Here is a 15,650-nt window from a genome sequence, read left to right on the forward strand (position 1 = left end):
CTGCCTGAAGTCTTTTCCTCAATACTCACCCGGCTTCTATCTTCGGCATCTGTGAGGAGGACGGCGGCGCGGCTCCGGGACGAACCCCAGGTGAGACCTGTGTTCCGACTCCCTCTGGAGCTAATGGTGTCCAGTAGCCTAGAAGCAGTGCCCAAACTTACAAGCCAGCTCTGCTTCTCTCTATTCAGTCTCACGATGCAGGGAGCCTGTTGCCAACAGGACTCCCTGAAAATAAAAAACCTAACAAAATTCTTTAAAACAGCAAACGCTTAAGAGCTCACTATTTTGTACCCTTTCTCCTCTGGGCACAGAATCTAACTGAGGTCTGGAGGAGGGGCATAGAGGGAGGAGCCAGTGCACACCCATAGTCAAAGTTCTTTTAGGTGCCCTATCTCCTGCGGAGCCCGTCTATACCCCATGGTCTTTACGGAGTCCCCAGCATCCTCTAGGACGTAAGAGAAAAGAAGCTAACTTCAGCCTCGTACAAACAAAACGAATGCTATTGTGGGTTTTCGCAGCTAGGGGGTAATTCCAAGTTGATCGCAGCAGGAATTCTGTTAGCAACTGGGCAAAACCATGTGCACTGCAGGGGAGGCAGATATAACATGTGCAGAGAGAGTTAGATTTGGGTGTGGTGTGTTCAATCTGCAATCTAATTTGCAGTGTAAAAATAAAGCAGCCAGTATTTACCCTGCACAGAAATAAAATAACCCACCCAAATCTAACTCTCTCTGCAAATGTTATATCTGCCACACCTGCAGTGCACATGGTTTTGCCCAACTGCTAAAAAATTTCCTGCTGCGATCAACTTGGAATTACCCCCCTAGTGTATTCAGCAAGCAGCAGCATCCATGCCGATTGCAATAAATACACAGAACAGCAGATGGCAGCAGTCACCTCAGCCACACACAGCAAGGTCACCCAGCTACAGCAGGAAGGAGGAACGCAGAGTCTGCTCCCTTCCCACAATCCCCTTCGGTCACATGGGCTTTGCTAGTAGTACAGTACTGTAGTACTCAAGGCAGCAACATGTCTCAGCGGAGGGTGCTTGAGCTGTTCTATGATGTGGTGTCCCCGTATTCCTGGCTGGGGTTTGAGGTCTGTATCTAATGACATATTGTGTAGATAACAGCAATTGCTCAGGAAGCAGCAGCCTCACAACAACGAATGCACTGTGTGCAGTAAATAATAAACCTAGTTGTTCTCTACCTATCTGTATTGTTTTATTTTCTTCTCTGCCAGTGACTTTCAGGAAGAGTGTGTTAGAGAATTGCTTGATTGCTTGTGAAATATATATATATATATATATATATATATATATATATATATATATATATATATTATACAGTGTGCCAGGAAAACTAGCCATACACCCATGCAAGAGCTGACACTCCGATGAGTATTTTTCAAGCTGCACATAAAAAGAACTATTGCCTAAGAAAAAATAGATTGGGGACAGCAATGCAGCTAATACACATCAAAAGCAAACTACAGTATATACACCCACAAATTAAGTCTAATTAGCAACTTGGTTTGTGGGTATATAGATAATTTTTAATAGAGCATTCATCTCTCTCGCACAAATAATGGAGTCTATCAGAAGTTTAGGAGGGCACCACAGCAGTTAATTAATTACACTACCCTGAAGTGAGTGCCGGCCTGTGTTGGACTGTTTATACAGGTGAATCTCAGAAAATTAGAATATTGTGCAAAAGTTCATTTATTTCAGTAATTCAACTTAAAAGGTGAAACTGTAATAATGTATAGACTCATTATATGCAAAGTGAGATATTTCAAGCCTTTATTTGTTATAAATTTGATGATTGTGGCTTACACCTTAAGATAACCCCAAATCCAAAATCTCAGAAATTAAATATTACATAAAATTAAAAAAGGATTTTAAATACAGAAATATCGTCTTTCTGAAAAGTATAATCATGCATATGTACTCTGTACTTGTTTTGGGCCCCTCTGCATGAATTACTGCCTCAGTGTGGTGTGGTATGGATTCTATATGTACTCTGTACTTGGTTTGGGCCCCTCTGCATGAATTACTGCCTCAGTGTGGTGTGGTATGGATTCTATATGTACTCTGTACTTGGTTTGGGCTCCTCTGCATGAATTACTGCCTCAGTGTGGTGTGGTATGGATTCTATCAGCCTCTGGCACTGCTGAGCTGTTATGGAAGGCAAGGATGCTTCAATAGCGGCCTTCAGCTCTTCTGCTTTTTTCGGTCTCATGTCTCTCGGCTTTCTCTTTGCATTACCCCATAGATCAGTGGTTCCCAAACTTTTTTTAGTCCAAGGCACCCTTTGGGTCTCCCTGACTTTTTCAAGGCACCCTTACACCAAAATAATTACGATGTATAGTGATAAGTATCAATTTATTTTCCGTAGTGTACATGAATACTCCCCTATGGGGGTCATTCCGAGTTGGTCGCTCGCTAGCAGTTTTTTGCTGCCGTGCAAACGCTAAGCCACCGCATTATGGGAGTGTATATTAGCTTTGCAGAAGTGCGAACGCTTTCATCTCAGAACGGCTACAAAAATAATTTGTGCAGTTTTATAGCAGCTCAAAACCTACTCAGAGCTTGCGATCACTTCAGACCATTCAGTTTCCGGATTTGGCGTCACAAACACGCCCAGCGTTCACCCAGACACGCCTGCGTTTTCCCTGGCACGCGTGCGTTTTTCCGAACACTCCCTGAAAACGGTCAGTTGCCACCCAGAAACTCCCACTTCATGTTAATCACTCTGCGGCAGCCATTGCGACTGAAATGCATCGCTAGACCCTGTGTGAAACTACATCGGTCTTTGTACTAGTACGTCGTGCGTGTGCATTGCGGCGCATACGCAGAAGTGCTGTTTTTTTAGCCTCATCGCCGCGCAGCGAACACCTGCATCCATTAAAAAAATAAAACCCAGGCTTTGTATAACATAACAGGTTTTTTTGCAGTTAAATAAATCAATCTAAAAAGGCTCCTGTGCATCCATGCACCAAGACCAGCCCCCCAGCTGCTTACCAGCTAGTCGTCATGTAAACGGCCCTACATACACACTTAAAGATTTTACTGAACGATATGAACGTTCTCGTTCATTAATGAATGAGAACTCGTTCATATCTTTCAGTGTGTAGGCACCACCGATGAACGATGAACTCGTCCATCGTTGGTGCCGGCTCGTTCATACCTGCAGGCCAATATGGACAATCTTGTCCATATTAGCATGCAGGGCTATGGAGCCGGGTCACGGGGGGAGTGAAGAAACTTCACTCCCCCCATCACCTCCCCCTCCACCACCGGGTCGTTTGACGGCCATATCGGCCGTCAGGCAGCTCGGCGGCGGGTCGCCGAGTGTGTAGGGCCCTTAAATCACTTACAGCAGGCACCCCCCTCCTATAGATTTCCCAATGCAGCATTACTCACTTTTTCAGCCAGCTCCTTGGCCACTCCAGTGCACTCCTTCGCCACTCCAGCCTGCTTGCAGCCGCACTCTCCACTGATTATTACACTCACAGGTTCCCCCTGCACACAAGCACATCCCACATAACACCACCCCTTACCTGCCAGGTGACTCCAGTCACCGGTTACCCCCCCCTGTACCTGAGAGCACATCCCCCCCTGCACCTGAGAGCACAACACCCCCCCCCCCCCCCCCTGCACCTGAGAGCACAACATCCTCCCCCCTTCCCCCTGCACCTGAGAGCACAACATCCCCCCCTGCAGCCGATCAACTGGCTGACTTCGGCTGTACCTAGCCGCAGACATCCCGCACTCTCTCCCCCCCCCCGGCGCCAGCTGATTACACATTGCTTACTAGACGGGCGCTCCAGACGCCCGCGCTCCCCCTTCCCCCGCTGATTACTTAATAGACGGCCGCTCCAGCCGCCCGTGCACCCGCGGCACACACACCACCCAACACCTCCACCCGCCGCACACGGGCCGCGCCACCCACACAATCCACCCCACCCAACCACGGCCCGCGGCATCCCGCACCCTCCCACCCGCGGCATCCACCCCACCCGTGGCACCCCTCCCCCACCCGCGGCACTCTCGCCCCCTCCCCCACCCGCAGCACCCCTCCCCCACCCGCGGCACTCCCGCCGCTCCCCCCCCCCCCCCCGGCACACACCCCTCCCCCACCCGCGGCATTCCCGCCCCTCCCCCACCCGCGGCATTCCCGCCCCCTCCCCCACCCGCAGCACCCCTCCCCCCGCAGCACACACCCCTCCCCTACCCGCTGCACTCCCGCCCGTAACACCCACACCCCGCAAAACCCCATGCCCCTCCCCCACCCGCACCACCCCCACCCCTATACCAACCTCTCCCCCCGCTACACCCTCCACCCCACCCACCCCTCCCCCACCCGCAGCACCCCCCCCCCCCACCTCCCCCACCCCACACCTACCTCTACCTACCGCCCCCTGCACCCTCCACCCCACCCACAGCATCCACCACATCCGCACCCCCCCACCCCTCCCCCACCCACAGCACCCACCACATTCGCCCCCCACCCACGGCACACACCCCTCCCCCACCCACGGCACTTCCGCCGCCTCCCGTAACACCCACAACCAGCAAAACCCACCGGCCCAACCCCAAAAACCCCGCACCACCCCCATACCTACCTCTCCCCCCTGCAACCCACCACCCTACCCGCGGCATCCACCACATACGCCCCCCACCCGTGGCACACGCCCCTCCCCCACCTAAACACCCACGGCACCCACAGCATCCTCCACATCCACCCCCTCCCGCGGCACACGTCCCTACCCCACCCGCGGCACTCCTGCCCCTTCCCCCCCACCCATAGCACCCACACCCTCAGCACCCCCACCCCTCCATCACCCGCAGCACTCCCTCCCACCAACCGCAACACCCCTTCCCCACCCGTGGCACCCACAGCACCCACCACATCCGTCCCTCACCCGTGGGACACGCCCCCTCCCCCACCCGTAGCACCTACAACCCACAACCCCCCCCCTCCCCCACTGGCGGCACCCCTGCACCTCCCCCCCCCTCCTACACCCACGCACCCTCCACCCCACCTGCGGCAACCCCGCACCACCCTTAAACCCACTTCTCGCCCCTGCACCCTACAACCCACCCGCCCCTCCCCCACCCGTGCCACCTACAGCACCCACCACCTCTGCTTCAGACGCCCCTCCCCCGCCCACTGCACCCCCACACCTCCCCCACCCCCATACCCCCCTCCCGCACCCACCCCACCACCACACGTAGCACCTCGGACACCATCCGCAGCCGCTACAAGTGATTCCCTGAATCGCGGTGATCAGCGGCACGGATACGCACCTCCACCTCACTGAACCCACCCCCTTTCCAAACCCCCCCCCCCCCCACACACACAACTTCTGTGAGTATAGTTGCTACCAATGGACATTGGATTCATAAGAAACACTAATGCTGTGTCCATTATGTGTCTAAGCGACACTGATACCTGTGGCCATTGTGTATAAGTGCAGTGGCGGTTCTTGCCACGGGCAAGCGGTACTTTTGCCCGGGGCGCCGCCTTCCTGAGGGCGCCGACGCCATCCGGAGGGCGCCGACGCCATCCGGAGGGCGCCGCACCAGGGCAAGATCCGCCACTGTGCCCCCCGCAGTGCCCTGCTGTGCCCCCCCGCTTTGAAGGGAACCAGACGCGTAGCGTCTAGTTTCCCTTCATTGAGAGGACCTTAGTTGTGCGGTGCGCGATGACGTCATCGCCCACCGCACAGCAAAGGTCCTCTCCATGAAGGGAAACTAGACGCTACGGTCTAGTTTCCCTTCATGTAGAGGACCTTTGCTGTGCTATGCGCGATGACGTCATCGCGCACCGCTTAGCATAGTGGCACAGACACTATGGGTCATAATTGACCTCTAGTGTCTATGCTGTTCTATGGGAGAGACGTAATAACGTCTCTCCCATAGATCGAAGAGAGGAGAGGAGAAGAGCGGCGCCGCCGGCGGAGGAGGTCTGCAGTGGTCTGGATCAGGAACAGGGATGGTAAGTATACTTTTTTTTTATTTAATTTTTTCTTTCAGCGTCGTGACCACGCCCCCATTTGAAGCCACGCCCCTATATTTTGCCCGGGGCACCACAAGGCTAAGAACCGGCCCTGTATAAGTGGCGCTGCTACCTGTGGGCACTGTGTGTATAAACGCCACTGCTACCTGTGGCCACTGTGTGTATAAGCGCCTCTGTTACCTATGGGAATTGTGTCTAGAAGTGACGCTGCTACCGGGGGTCATTGTGTGTATAAGCACCACTGCTACCTGTGGCCACTGTGTGTTTAAGCGCCTCTGCTACCCGTGGCCACTGTGTGTATAAGCGCCTCTGCTACCTGTGGGCACTGTGTGTGTATAAGGGGCTCTGCTACCTGTGGTCACTGTGTGTTTAAGCGCCTCTGCTACCCGTGGCCACTGTGTGTATAAGCGCCTCTGCTACCTGTGGGCACTGTGTGTGTATAAGCGGCTCTGCTACCTGTGGTCACTGTGTGTATAACCGGCTCTGCTACCTGTGGTCACTGTGTGTATAACCGGCTCTGCTACCTGTGGTCACTGTGTGTGTATAAGCACCACTGCTACCTGTGGCCACTGTGTGTATAAGCGCCTCTGCTACCCGTGGCCCCTGTGTGTGTATAAGCGGCTCTGCTACCTGTGGTCACTGTGTGTATAAGCGGCTCTGCTACCTGTGGTCACTGTGTGTATAAGCGGCTCTGCTACCTGTGGCCACTACCTGTGGGCACCGTGTGTGTATAAGCGGCTCTGCTACCTGTGGTCACTGTGTGTATAAGCGGCTCTGCTACCTGTGGCCACTGTGTGTGTATAAGCGGCTCTGCTACCTGTGGTCACTGTGTGTATAAGCGGCTCTGCTACCTGTGGCCACTGTGTGTGTATAAGCGGCTCTGCTACCTGTGGTCACTGTGTGTATAAGCGGCTCTGCTACCTGTGGTCACTGTGTGTATAAGCGGCTCTGCTACCTGTGGGCACTGTGTGTGTATAAGTGGCTCTGCTACCTGTGGCCACTGTGTGTTTAAGCGCCTCTGCTACCCGTGGCCACTGTGTGTATAAGCGCCTCTGCTACCTGTGGGCACTGTGTGTGTATAAGCGGCTCTGCTACCTGTGGTCACTGTGTGTATAACCGGCTCTGCTACCTGTGGTCACTGTGTGTGTATAAACACCACTGCTAGTGTGTGTATAAGCGCCTCTGCTACCCGTGGCCCCTGTGTGTGTATAAGCGGCTCTGCTACCTGTGGTCACTGTGTGTATAAGCGGCTCTGCTACCTGTGGTCACTGTGTGTATAAGCGGCTCTGCTACCTGTGGTCACTGTGTGTATAAGCGGCTCTGCTACCTGTGGCCACTACCTGTGGGCACCGTGTGTGTATAAGCGGCTCTGCTACCTGTGGTCACTGTGTGTATAAGCGCCTCTGCTACCCGTGGCCACTGTGTGTATAAGCGCCTCTGCTACCTGTGGGCACTGTGTGTGTATAAGCGGCTCTGCTACCTGTGGTCACTGTGTGTATAACCGGCTCTGCTACCTGTGGTCACTGTGTGTATAAGCGGCTCTGCTACCCGTGGCCCCTGTGTGTGTATAAGCGGCTCTGCTACCTGTGGTCACTGTGTGTATAAGCGGCTCTGCTACCTGTGGTCACTGTGTGTATAACCGGCTCTGCTACCTGTGGCCACTGTGTGTATAAGCGCCTCTGCTACCCGTGGCCCCTGTGTGTGTATAAGCGGCTCTGCTACCTGTGGTCACTGTGTGTATAAGCGGCTCTGCTACCTGTGGTCACTGTGTGTTTAAGCGGCTCTGCTACCTGTGGCCACTACCTGTGGGCACCGTGTGTGTATAAGCGGCTCTGCTACCTGTGGTCACTGTGTGTATAAGTGGCTCTGCTACCTGTGGCCACTGTGTGTGTATAAGCGGCTCTGCTACCTGTGGTCACTGTGTGTATAAGCGGCTCTGCTACCTGTGGGCACTGTGTGTGTATAAGCGGCTCTGCTACCTCTGGTCACTGTGTGTATAAGCGGCTCTGCTACCTGTGGCCACTGTGTGTGTATAAGCGGCTCTGCTACCTGTGGTCACTGTGTGTATAAGCGGCTCTGCTACCTGTGGGCACTGTGTGTGTATAAGCGGCTCTGCTACCTGTGGCCACTGTGTGTATAAGCGGCTCTGCTACCTGTGGGCACTGTGTGTGTATAAGCGGCTCTGCTACCTGTGGGCACTGTGTGTAGAAGCGCCTCTGCTACATGTGGGCACTGTGTGTAGAAGCGCCTCTGCTACCTGTGGGCACTGTGTGTGTATAAGCGGCTCTGCTACCTGTGGCCACTGTATGTATAAGCGCCTCTGCTACCTGTCGTCACTGTGTGTGTATAAGCGGCTCTGCTACCTGTGGGCACTGTGTGTATAAGCGGCTTTGCTACCTGTGGCCACTGTGTGTATAAGCGCCTCTGCTACCTGTGGGCACTGTGTGTGTATAAGCGCCTCTGCTACCTGTGGGCACTGTGTGTGTACAAGCGGCTCTGTTACCTGTGGGTATTGTGTGTATAAGCGGCTCTGCTACCTTTGGGTATTGTGTGTATAAGCTGCGCTGCTACCTCTGCCCACTGTGTGGATACACATCCATTACCTGTGGCCACTGTGTGTATAAGCTGCGCTGCTACCTGTGTCCATTGTGTGTATACGCGGCTCCATTACCTGTGCCCACTGTGTTTATAAGCTGCGCTGCATACACTAGCAGTATATACTACACTATGTTATTCATTGTAGCCTGCGGCCACTCTTCACGCCCTCACAAAGGCCTACGCCCCCTTGGCAATCGCACGCCTTTCCCCCTTGCAATATTTACCCACTAGCATAAAATTTTTGGCAGGTAATACTCCATATAATAACAATTATAGCACAGCTGAAGCCCGTGCAGGGGTTAACGGGTCGTAGCCTTTTGCAACGGTATTTTGTTTTGTAACACCTTGCCTCTCTTTATCCTCTCCCTACCACCCTGCCTCTCCCTATCCTTTACCCATCGCACAGCGTTTCTGTACATTCCCCCCCCCTTCCCCCCTACGCCTCTCTCTTTTCTGTATGCCCTCTATATTGCCCTGCATTTCTGCATCTGTTCTCTACCGGCCTGCGTATGTTCAAAGGAGTGCAGGGGTTAACGGGGCGTAGCCACAAACGACGGTGTGAAGAGCGCCCGTAGGGCGCGATGAATCGCCTAGTATATATATATTTCTCTGACGTCCTAGTGGATGCTGGGAACTCCGAAAGGACCATGGGGTATAGCGGCTCCGCAGGAGACTGGGCACAACTAAAGAAAGCTTTTAGGTCACCTGGTGTGCACTGGCTCCTCCCACTATGACCCTCCTCCAAGCCTCAGTTAGATTTTGTGCCCGGCCGAGGTTGGATGCAGACTAGGGGCTCTCCTGAGCTTCTAAAAAGAAAGTATATAATTAGGTTTTTTATTTTACAGTGAGACCTGCTGGCAACAGGCTCACTGCAGCGAGGGACTAAGGGGAGAAGAAGCGAACCTACCTGCTTGCAGCTAGCTTGGGCTTCTTAGGCTACTGGACACCATTAACTCCAGAGGGATCGACCGCATGGAACTGGCCTTGGTGTTCGGTCCCGGAGCCGCGCCGCCGTCCCCCTTACAGAGCCAGAAGCAAGAAGAGGTCCGGAAAATCGGCGGCAGAAGACATCAGTCTTCACCAAGGTAGCGCACAGCACTGCAGCTGTGCGCCATTGCTCCTCATACACACTTCACACTCCGGTCACTGAGGGTGCAGGGCGCTAGGGGGGGGCGCCCTGAGCAGCAATAAAAACACCTTGGCTGGCAAAAATACCACAATATATAGCCCCAGAGGCTATATATGTGATAATTACCCCTGCCAGAATCCATAAAAAAGCGGGAGAATAGTCCGCGAAAAAGGGGCGGAGCTATCTCCTTCAGCACACTGGCGCCATTTCTCCCTCACAGCTCCGCTGAAAGGAAGCTCCCTGGCTCTCCCCTGCAGTCTACACTACAGAAAAGGGTAAAAAAGAGAGGGGGGGCACTAAATTTAGGCGCAATATATATAACAGCAGCTATAGGGGACATAATTCAGTTAGTCCCTGCATTATATAGCGCTCTGGTGTGTGCTGGCATACTCTCACTCTGTCTCCCAAAAGGGCTTTTGTGGGTCCTGTCCTCTGTTAGAGCATTCCCTGTGTGTGTGCGGTGTGTCGGTACGGCTGTGTCGACATGTTTGATGAGGATAATGATGTGGAGGCGGAGCAGATGCCTATAGAAGGGATGTCACCCCCTGCGGGGCAGACACCTGAGTGGATGGACTTATGGAAGGATTTGCGTGCACGTGTCGACTCCTTACACAAAAAATTTGACGACATGCCAAATGCGGGACAGCCGGCTTCTCAGCTCGTGCCTGTCCAGGCGTCTCAAAGGCCATCGGGGGCTCTAAAACGCCCGCTACCTCAGATGGCAGACGCGGATGTCGACACGGATACTGACACCAGTGTTGACGACGATGAGTCTAGTCTAATGTCCACTAAGGCCATTTGTTGATTGAAGCAATGAAAGAGGTGTTACAAATTTCTGATATAAACCCAGGTACCACTAAAAAGGGTATTATGTTTGGGGAGAAAAAACTACCCGTAGTTTTTCCCCCATCAGAAGAATTAAATGAAGTGTGTGAAGAAGCGTGGGCTTTCCCTGATAAAAGATTGGTAATCTCTAAGAAGTTACTAATGGCGTTCCCTTTCCCGCCAAAGGATAGGTCACGTTGGAAGACACCCCCTAGGGTGGATAAAGCGCTCACACGTTTGTCTAAAAAGGTGGCACTACCGTCTCCGGATACGGCCGCCCTCAAGGAACCTGCTGATAGAAAGCAGGAGGCGATCCTGAAGTCTGTATATACACACTCAGGCATTATACTTAGACCAGCTATTGCGTCAGCATGGATGTGCAGTGCTGCCGCTGCGTGGTCAGATTCCCTGTCAGAAAATATTGACACCCTAGACAGGGACACTATTCTGCTAACCATAGAGCATATAAAAGACTCAGTCTTATACATGAGAGATGCACAGAGGGAGATCTGCCGGCTGGCATCTAAAATAAGTGCATTGTCCATTTCTGCTAGGAGAGGCTTATGGACTCGCCAGTGGACAGGGGATGCAGATTCAAAAAGGCACATGGAAGTTTTGCCTTATAAGGGTGAGGAGTTATTTGGGGATGGTCTCTCGGACCTAGTTTCCACAGCAACTGCTGGGAAGTCAGCATTTTTACCCCATGTTCCCTCACAGCCTAAAAAGGCGCCATTTTATCAGGTACAGTCCTTTCGGACTCAGAAAAACAGGCGTGGAAAAGGCGGGTCCTTTCTGTCCAGAGGCAGAGGTAGGGGAAAAAGGCTGCAACAAACAGCAGGTTCCCAGGAGCAAAAGTCCTCCCCCGCTTCTTCCAAGTCCGCCGCATGACGGTGGGGCTCCACAGGCGGAGCCAGGTACGGTGGGGGGCCGCCTCAAAAATTTCAGCGATCAGTGGGCTCGCTCACAGGTGGATCCCTGGATCCTGCAAATAGTATCTCAAGGGTACAAACTGGAATTCGAGGCGTCTCCACCCCACCGGTTCCTAAAATCTGCCTTGCCGATCACTCCTTCAGACAGGGAGGCTGTGCTAGCGGCAATTCACAAGCTGTATTCCCAACAGGTGATAATCAAGGTGCCCCTACTTCAACAAGGACGGGGTTACTATTCCACACTGTTTGTGGTACCGAAACCGGACGGTTCGGTGAGACCCATTTTAAATTTGAAATCCTTGAACACATACATAAAAAAATTCAAGTTCAAGATGGAATCGCTCAGGGCGGTTATTGCAAGCCTGGATGAGGGGGATTACATGGTATCCCTGGACATCAAGGATGCTTACCTGCATGTCCCCATTTACTATCCTCACCAGGAGTACCTCAGATTTGTGGTACAGGATTGCCATTACCAATTCCAGACGCTGCCGTTTGGACTCTCCACGGCACCGAGGGTGTTTACCAAGGTAATGGCGGAAATGATGATACTCCTTCGAAGAAAGGGAGTTTTAATTATCCCGTACTTGGACGATCTCCTAATAAAGGCGAGGTCCAAGGAGCAGTTATTGGTGGGAGTAGCACTATCTCAGGAGGTGCTACACCAGCACGGTTGGATTCTGAATATTCCAAAATCACAGCTGGTTCCGACGACACGTCTACTGTTCCTGGGTATGATTCTGGATACAGTCCAGAAAAAAGTGTTTCTCCCGGAGGAGAAAGCCAAGGAGCTGTCATCTCTAGTCAGAGACCTCCTGAAACCAAAACAGGTATCGGTGCATCACTGCACGCGGGTCCTGGGAAAGATGGTGGCTTCTTACGAAGCAATTCCTTTCGGCAGGTTCCATGCCAGAATCTTTCAGTGGGACCTGTTGGACCAATGGTCCGGATCGCATCTTCAGATGCATCGCCTAATAACCCTGTCTCCAAGATCCAGGGTGTCTCTGCTGTGGTGGCTGCAGAGTGCTCATCTTCTAGAGGGCCGCAGATTCGGCATACAGGACTGGGTCCTGGTGACCACGGATGCCAGCCTTCGAGGCTGGGGGGCAGTCACACAGGGAAGAAACTTCCAAGGACTATGGTCGAGTCAGGAGACTTCCCTACACATAAATATTCTGGAACTAAGGGCCATTTACAATGCCCTAAGTCAGGCAAAATCCCTGCTTCTACACCAGCCGGTACTGATCCAGTCAGACAACATCACGGCAGTCGCCCATGTAAATCGACAGGGCGGCACAAGAAGCAGGATGGCAATGGCAGAAGCCACAAGGATTCTCCGATGGGCGGAAAATCACGTACTAGCACTGTCAGCAGTGTTCATTCCGGGAGTGGACAACTGGGAAGCAGACTTTCTCAGCAGGCACGATCTCCACCCGGGAGAGTGGGGACTTCATCCAGAAGTCTTCACGCTGATTGTAAATCGATGGGAACGACCACAGGTGGACATGATGGCGTCCCGTCTAAACAAAAAACTAGAGAGATATTGCGCCAGGTCAAGGGACCCTCAGGCGATAGCTGTGGACGCTCTAGTGACACCGTGGGTGTACCAGTCAGTTTATGTGTCCCCTCCTCTGCCTCTCATACCAAGGGTACTGAGAATAATAAGAAAACGAGGAGTAAGAACAATACTCGTGGTTCTGGATTGGCCAAGACGAGCGTGGTACCCGGAACTTCAAGAGATGATCTCAGAGGACCCATGGCCTCTGCCGCTCAGGCAGGACCTGCTGCAGCAGGGGCCCTGTCTGTTCCAAGACTTACCGCGGCTGCGTTTGACGGCATGGCGGTTGAACGCCGGATCCTGAAGGAAAAGGGCATTCCGGAGGAAGTCATTCCTACGCTGATTAAAGCCAGGAAAGATGTAACTGCAAAGCATTATCACCGCATATGGCGGAAATATGTTGCTTGGTGTGAGGCCAAAAAGGCCCCAACAGAGGAATTTCAACTAGGTCGATTTCTGCATTTCCTACAAGCAGGAGTGACTATGGGCCTAAAATTAGGCTCCATTAAGGTACAGATCTCGGCTCTGTCGATTTTCTTCCAGAAAGAACTAGCTTCACTACCTGAAGTTCAGACGTTTGTGAAAGGAGTGCTGCATATTCAGCCCCCGTTTGTGCCTCCAGTGGCACCTTGGGATCTCAACGTGGTGTTGAGTTTCTTAAAATCACATTGGTTTGAGCCACTTAAAACCGTGGATCTAAAATATCTCACGTGGAAAGTGGTCATGTTATTGGCCTTGGCTTCAGCCAGGCGTGTGTCAGAATTGGCAGCTTTGTCATGTAAAAGCCCTTATCTGATTTTCCATATGGATAGGGCGGAATTGAGGACTCGTCCTCAGTTTCTCCCTAAGGTGGTATCAGCTTTTCACTTGAACCAACCTATTGTGGTGCCTGCGGCTACTAGGGACTTGGAGGATTCCAAGTTACTGGACGTAGTCAGGGCCTTGAAAATTTATGTTTCCAGGACGGCTAGAGTCAGGAAAACTGACTCGCTATTTATCCTGTATGCACCCAACAAACTGGGTGCTCCTGCTTCTAAGCAGACTATTGCTCGCTGGATTTGTAGCACAATTCAGCTGGCGCATTCTGCGGCTGGACTGCCGCATCCTAAATCAGTAAAAGCCCATTCCACAAGGAAGGTGGGCTCATCTTGGGCGGCTGCCCGAGGGGTCTCGGCTTTACAACTTTGCCGAGCTGCTACTTGGTCAGGGGCAAAAACGTTTGCAAAATTCTACAAATTTGATACCCTGGCTGAGGAGGACCTTGAGTTCTCTCATTCGGTGCTGCAGAGTCATCCGCACTCTCCCGCCCGTTTCGGAGCTTTGGTATAATCCCCATGGTCCTTTCGGAGTTCCCAGCATCCACTAGGACGTCAGAGAAAATAAGATTTTACTCACCGGTAAATCTATTTCTCGTAGTCCGTAGTGGATGCTGGGCGCCCATCCCAAGTGCGGATTGTCTGCAAAACTTGTACATAGTTATTGTTAACTAAAGGGTTATTGTTGAGCCATCTGTTGAGAGGCTCAGTTGTTTTCATACTGTTAAACTGGGTATAGTATCACGAGTTATACGGTGTGATTGGTGTGGCTGGTAGGAGTCTTACCCGGGATTCAAAATCCTTCCTTATTATGTCAGCTCGTCCGGGCACAGTGTCCTAACTGAGGCTTGGAGGAGGGTCATAGTGGGAGGAGCCAGTGCACACCAGGTGACCTAAAAGCTTTCTTTAGTTGTGCCCAGTCTCCTGCGGAGCCGCTATTCCCCATGGTCCTTTTGGAGTTCCCAGCATCCACTACGGACTACGAGAAATAGATTTACCGGTGAGTAAAATCTTATTATATATATATATATATATATATATATATATATATTTATATATATATACACACACACAGTACGGTGCCTTCAGTGAATAACTGATAATAGAATGAAGAACGACTGCGGAACTCGGGGTCTTGTGACGAAGCAATGTATACTAAAAAGTCACAGCATAAACCAACGTTTCGGGGTGTCTAACCCCTTTGTCAAGATGTAAGAAGTGAATAATGAAGAAAGTGTACTCACCCATATAGAGAGCCTGCCAAACCGAAAGTGCTGATCCACCCATGCCTCCACCATGAACGCTGTGCGGCGCTGTGTAGTGACGTCAGAAGGGCGCCTGTGACGGCCTGTTGCTAGGCAATTATATATATTATTTGCACAGACGCATGACACATATTACTGTACAGAAAAAGGTGAGCATAAAGGGGATAGATGCCAACAGAAACAAAAAGCTTAACGTATGGTAAGAATAAAAAATCTTCAGAAATTTTCATTTATGTGTTTGTTTTAACCTTCATGGTACAAAATTGGGATAATAACTTTTTTGCATGTATACGTGCTGTATACCCAGCCTGAAAAAATTTGGCGTTATTATCTTTCTACTTGAGTTGGTTACAAATGAAAGAAAAAAAAAATACACTGTATATTAGTGACTTTAAACTTGGTTAAGTGTTCATGTGCATTATAAATGCTAACCGTATACTATGTTGTAATAAAACAGTTTGTAAATAGATCTCTCCAGCTTTTCCAAGTGAATTTATTCTGTTTTTCT

General features: G+C 51.7%; 1 protein-coding gene across 1 annotated transcript in view; it reads left to right on the forward strand.

The window, feature by feature from the left end:
- The first annotated feature begins 927 nt into the window (after positions 1-927).
- Positions 928-15,650, forward strand: part of GSTK1 (glutathione S-transferase kappa 1) — a 119,938-nt gene continuing 105,215 nt past the window's right edge. The window contains exon 1 of the mRNA XM_063961827.1: positions 928-1,098. Coding sequence (XP_063817897.1) covers positions 1,030-1,098 — 69 coding nt within the window. The 5' untranslated portion in view covers positions 928-1,029. The remainder of the gene's footprint in view (positions 1,099-15,650) is intronic.

This window comes from Pseudophryne corroboree, chromosome 3 (genome assembly GCF_028390025.1).
Source record: "Pseudophryne corroboree isolate aPseCor3 chromosome 3, aPseCor3.hap2, whole genome shotgun sequence".
Taxonomy (NCBI): Eukaryota; Metazoa; Chordata; class Amphibia; order Anura; family Myobatrachidae; genus Pseudophryne; species Pseudophryne corroboree.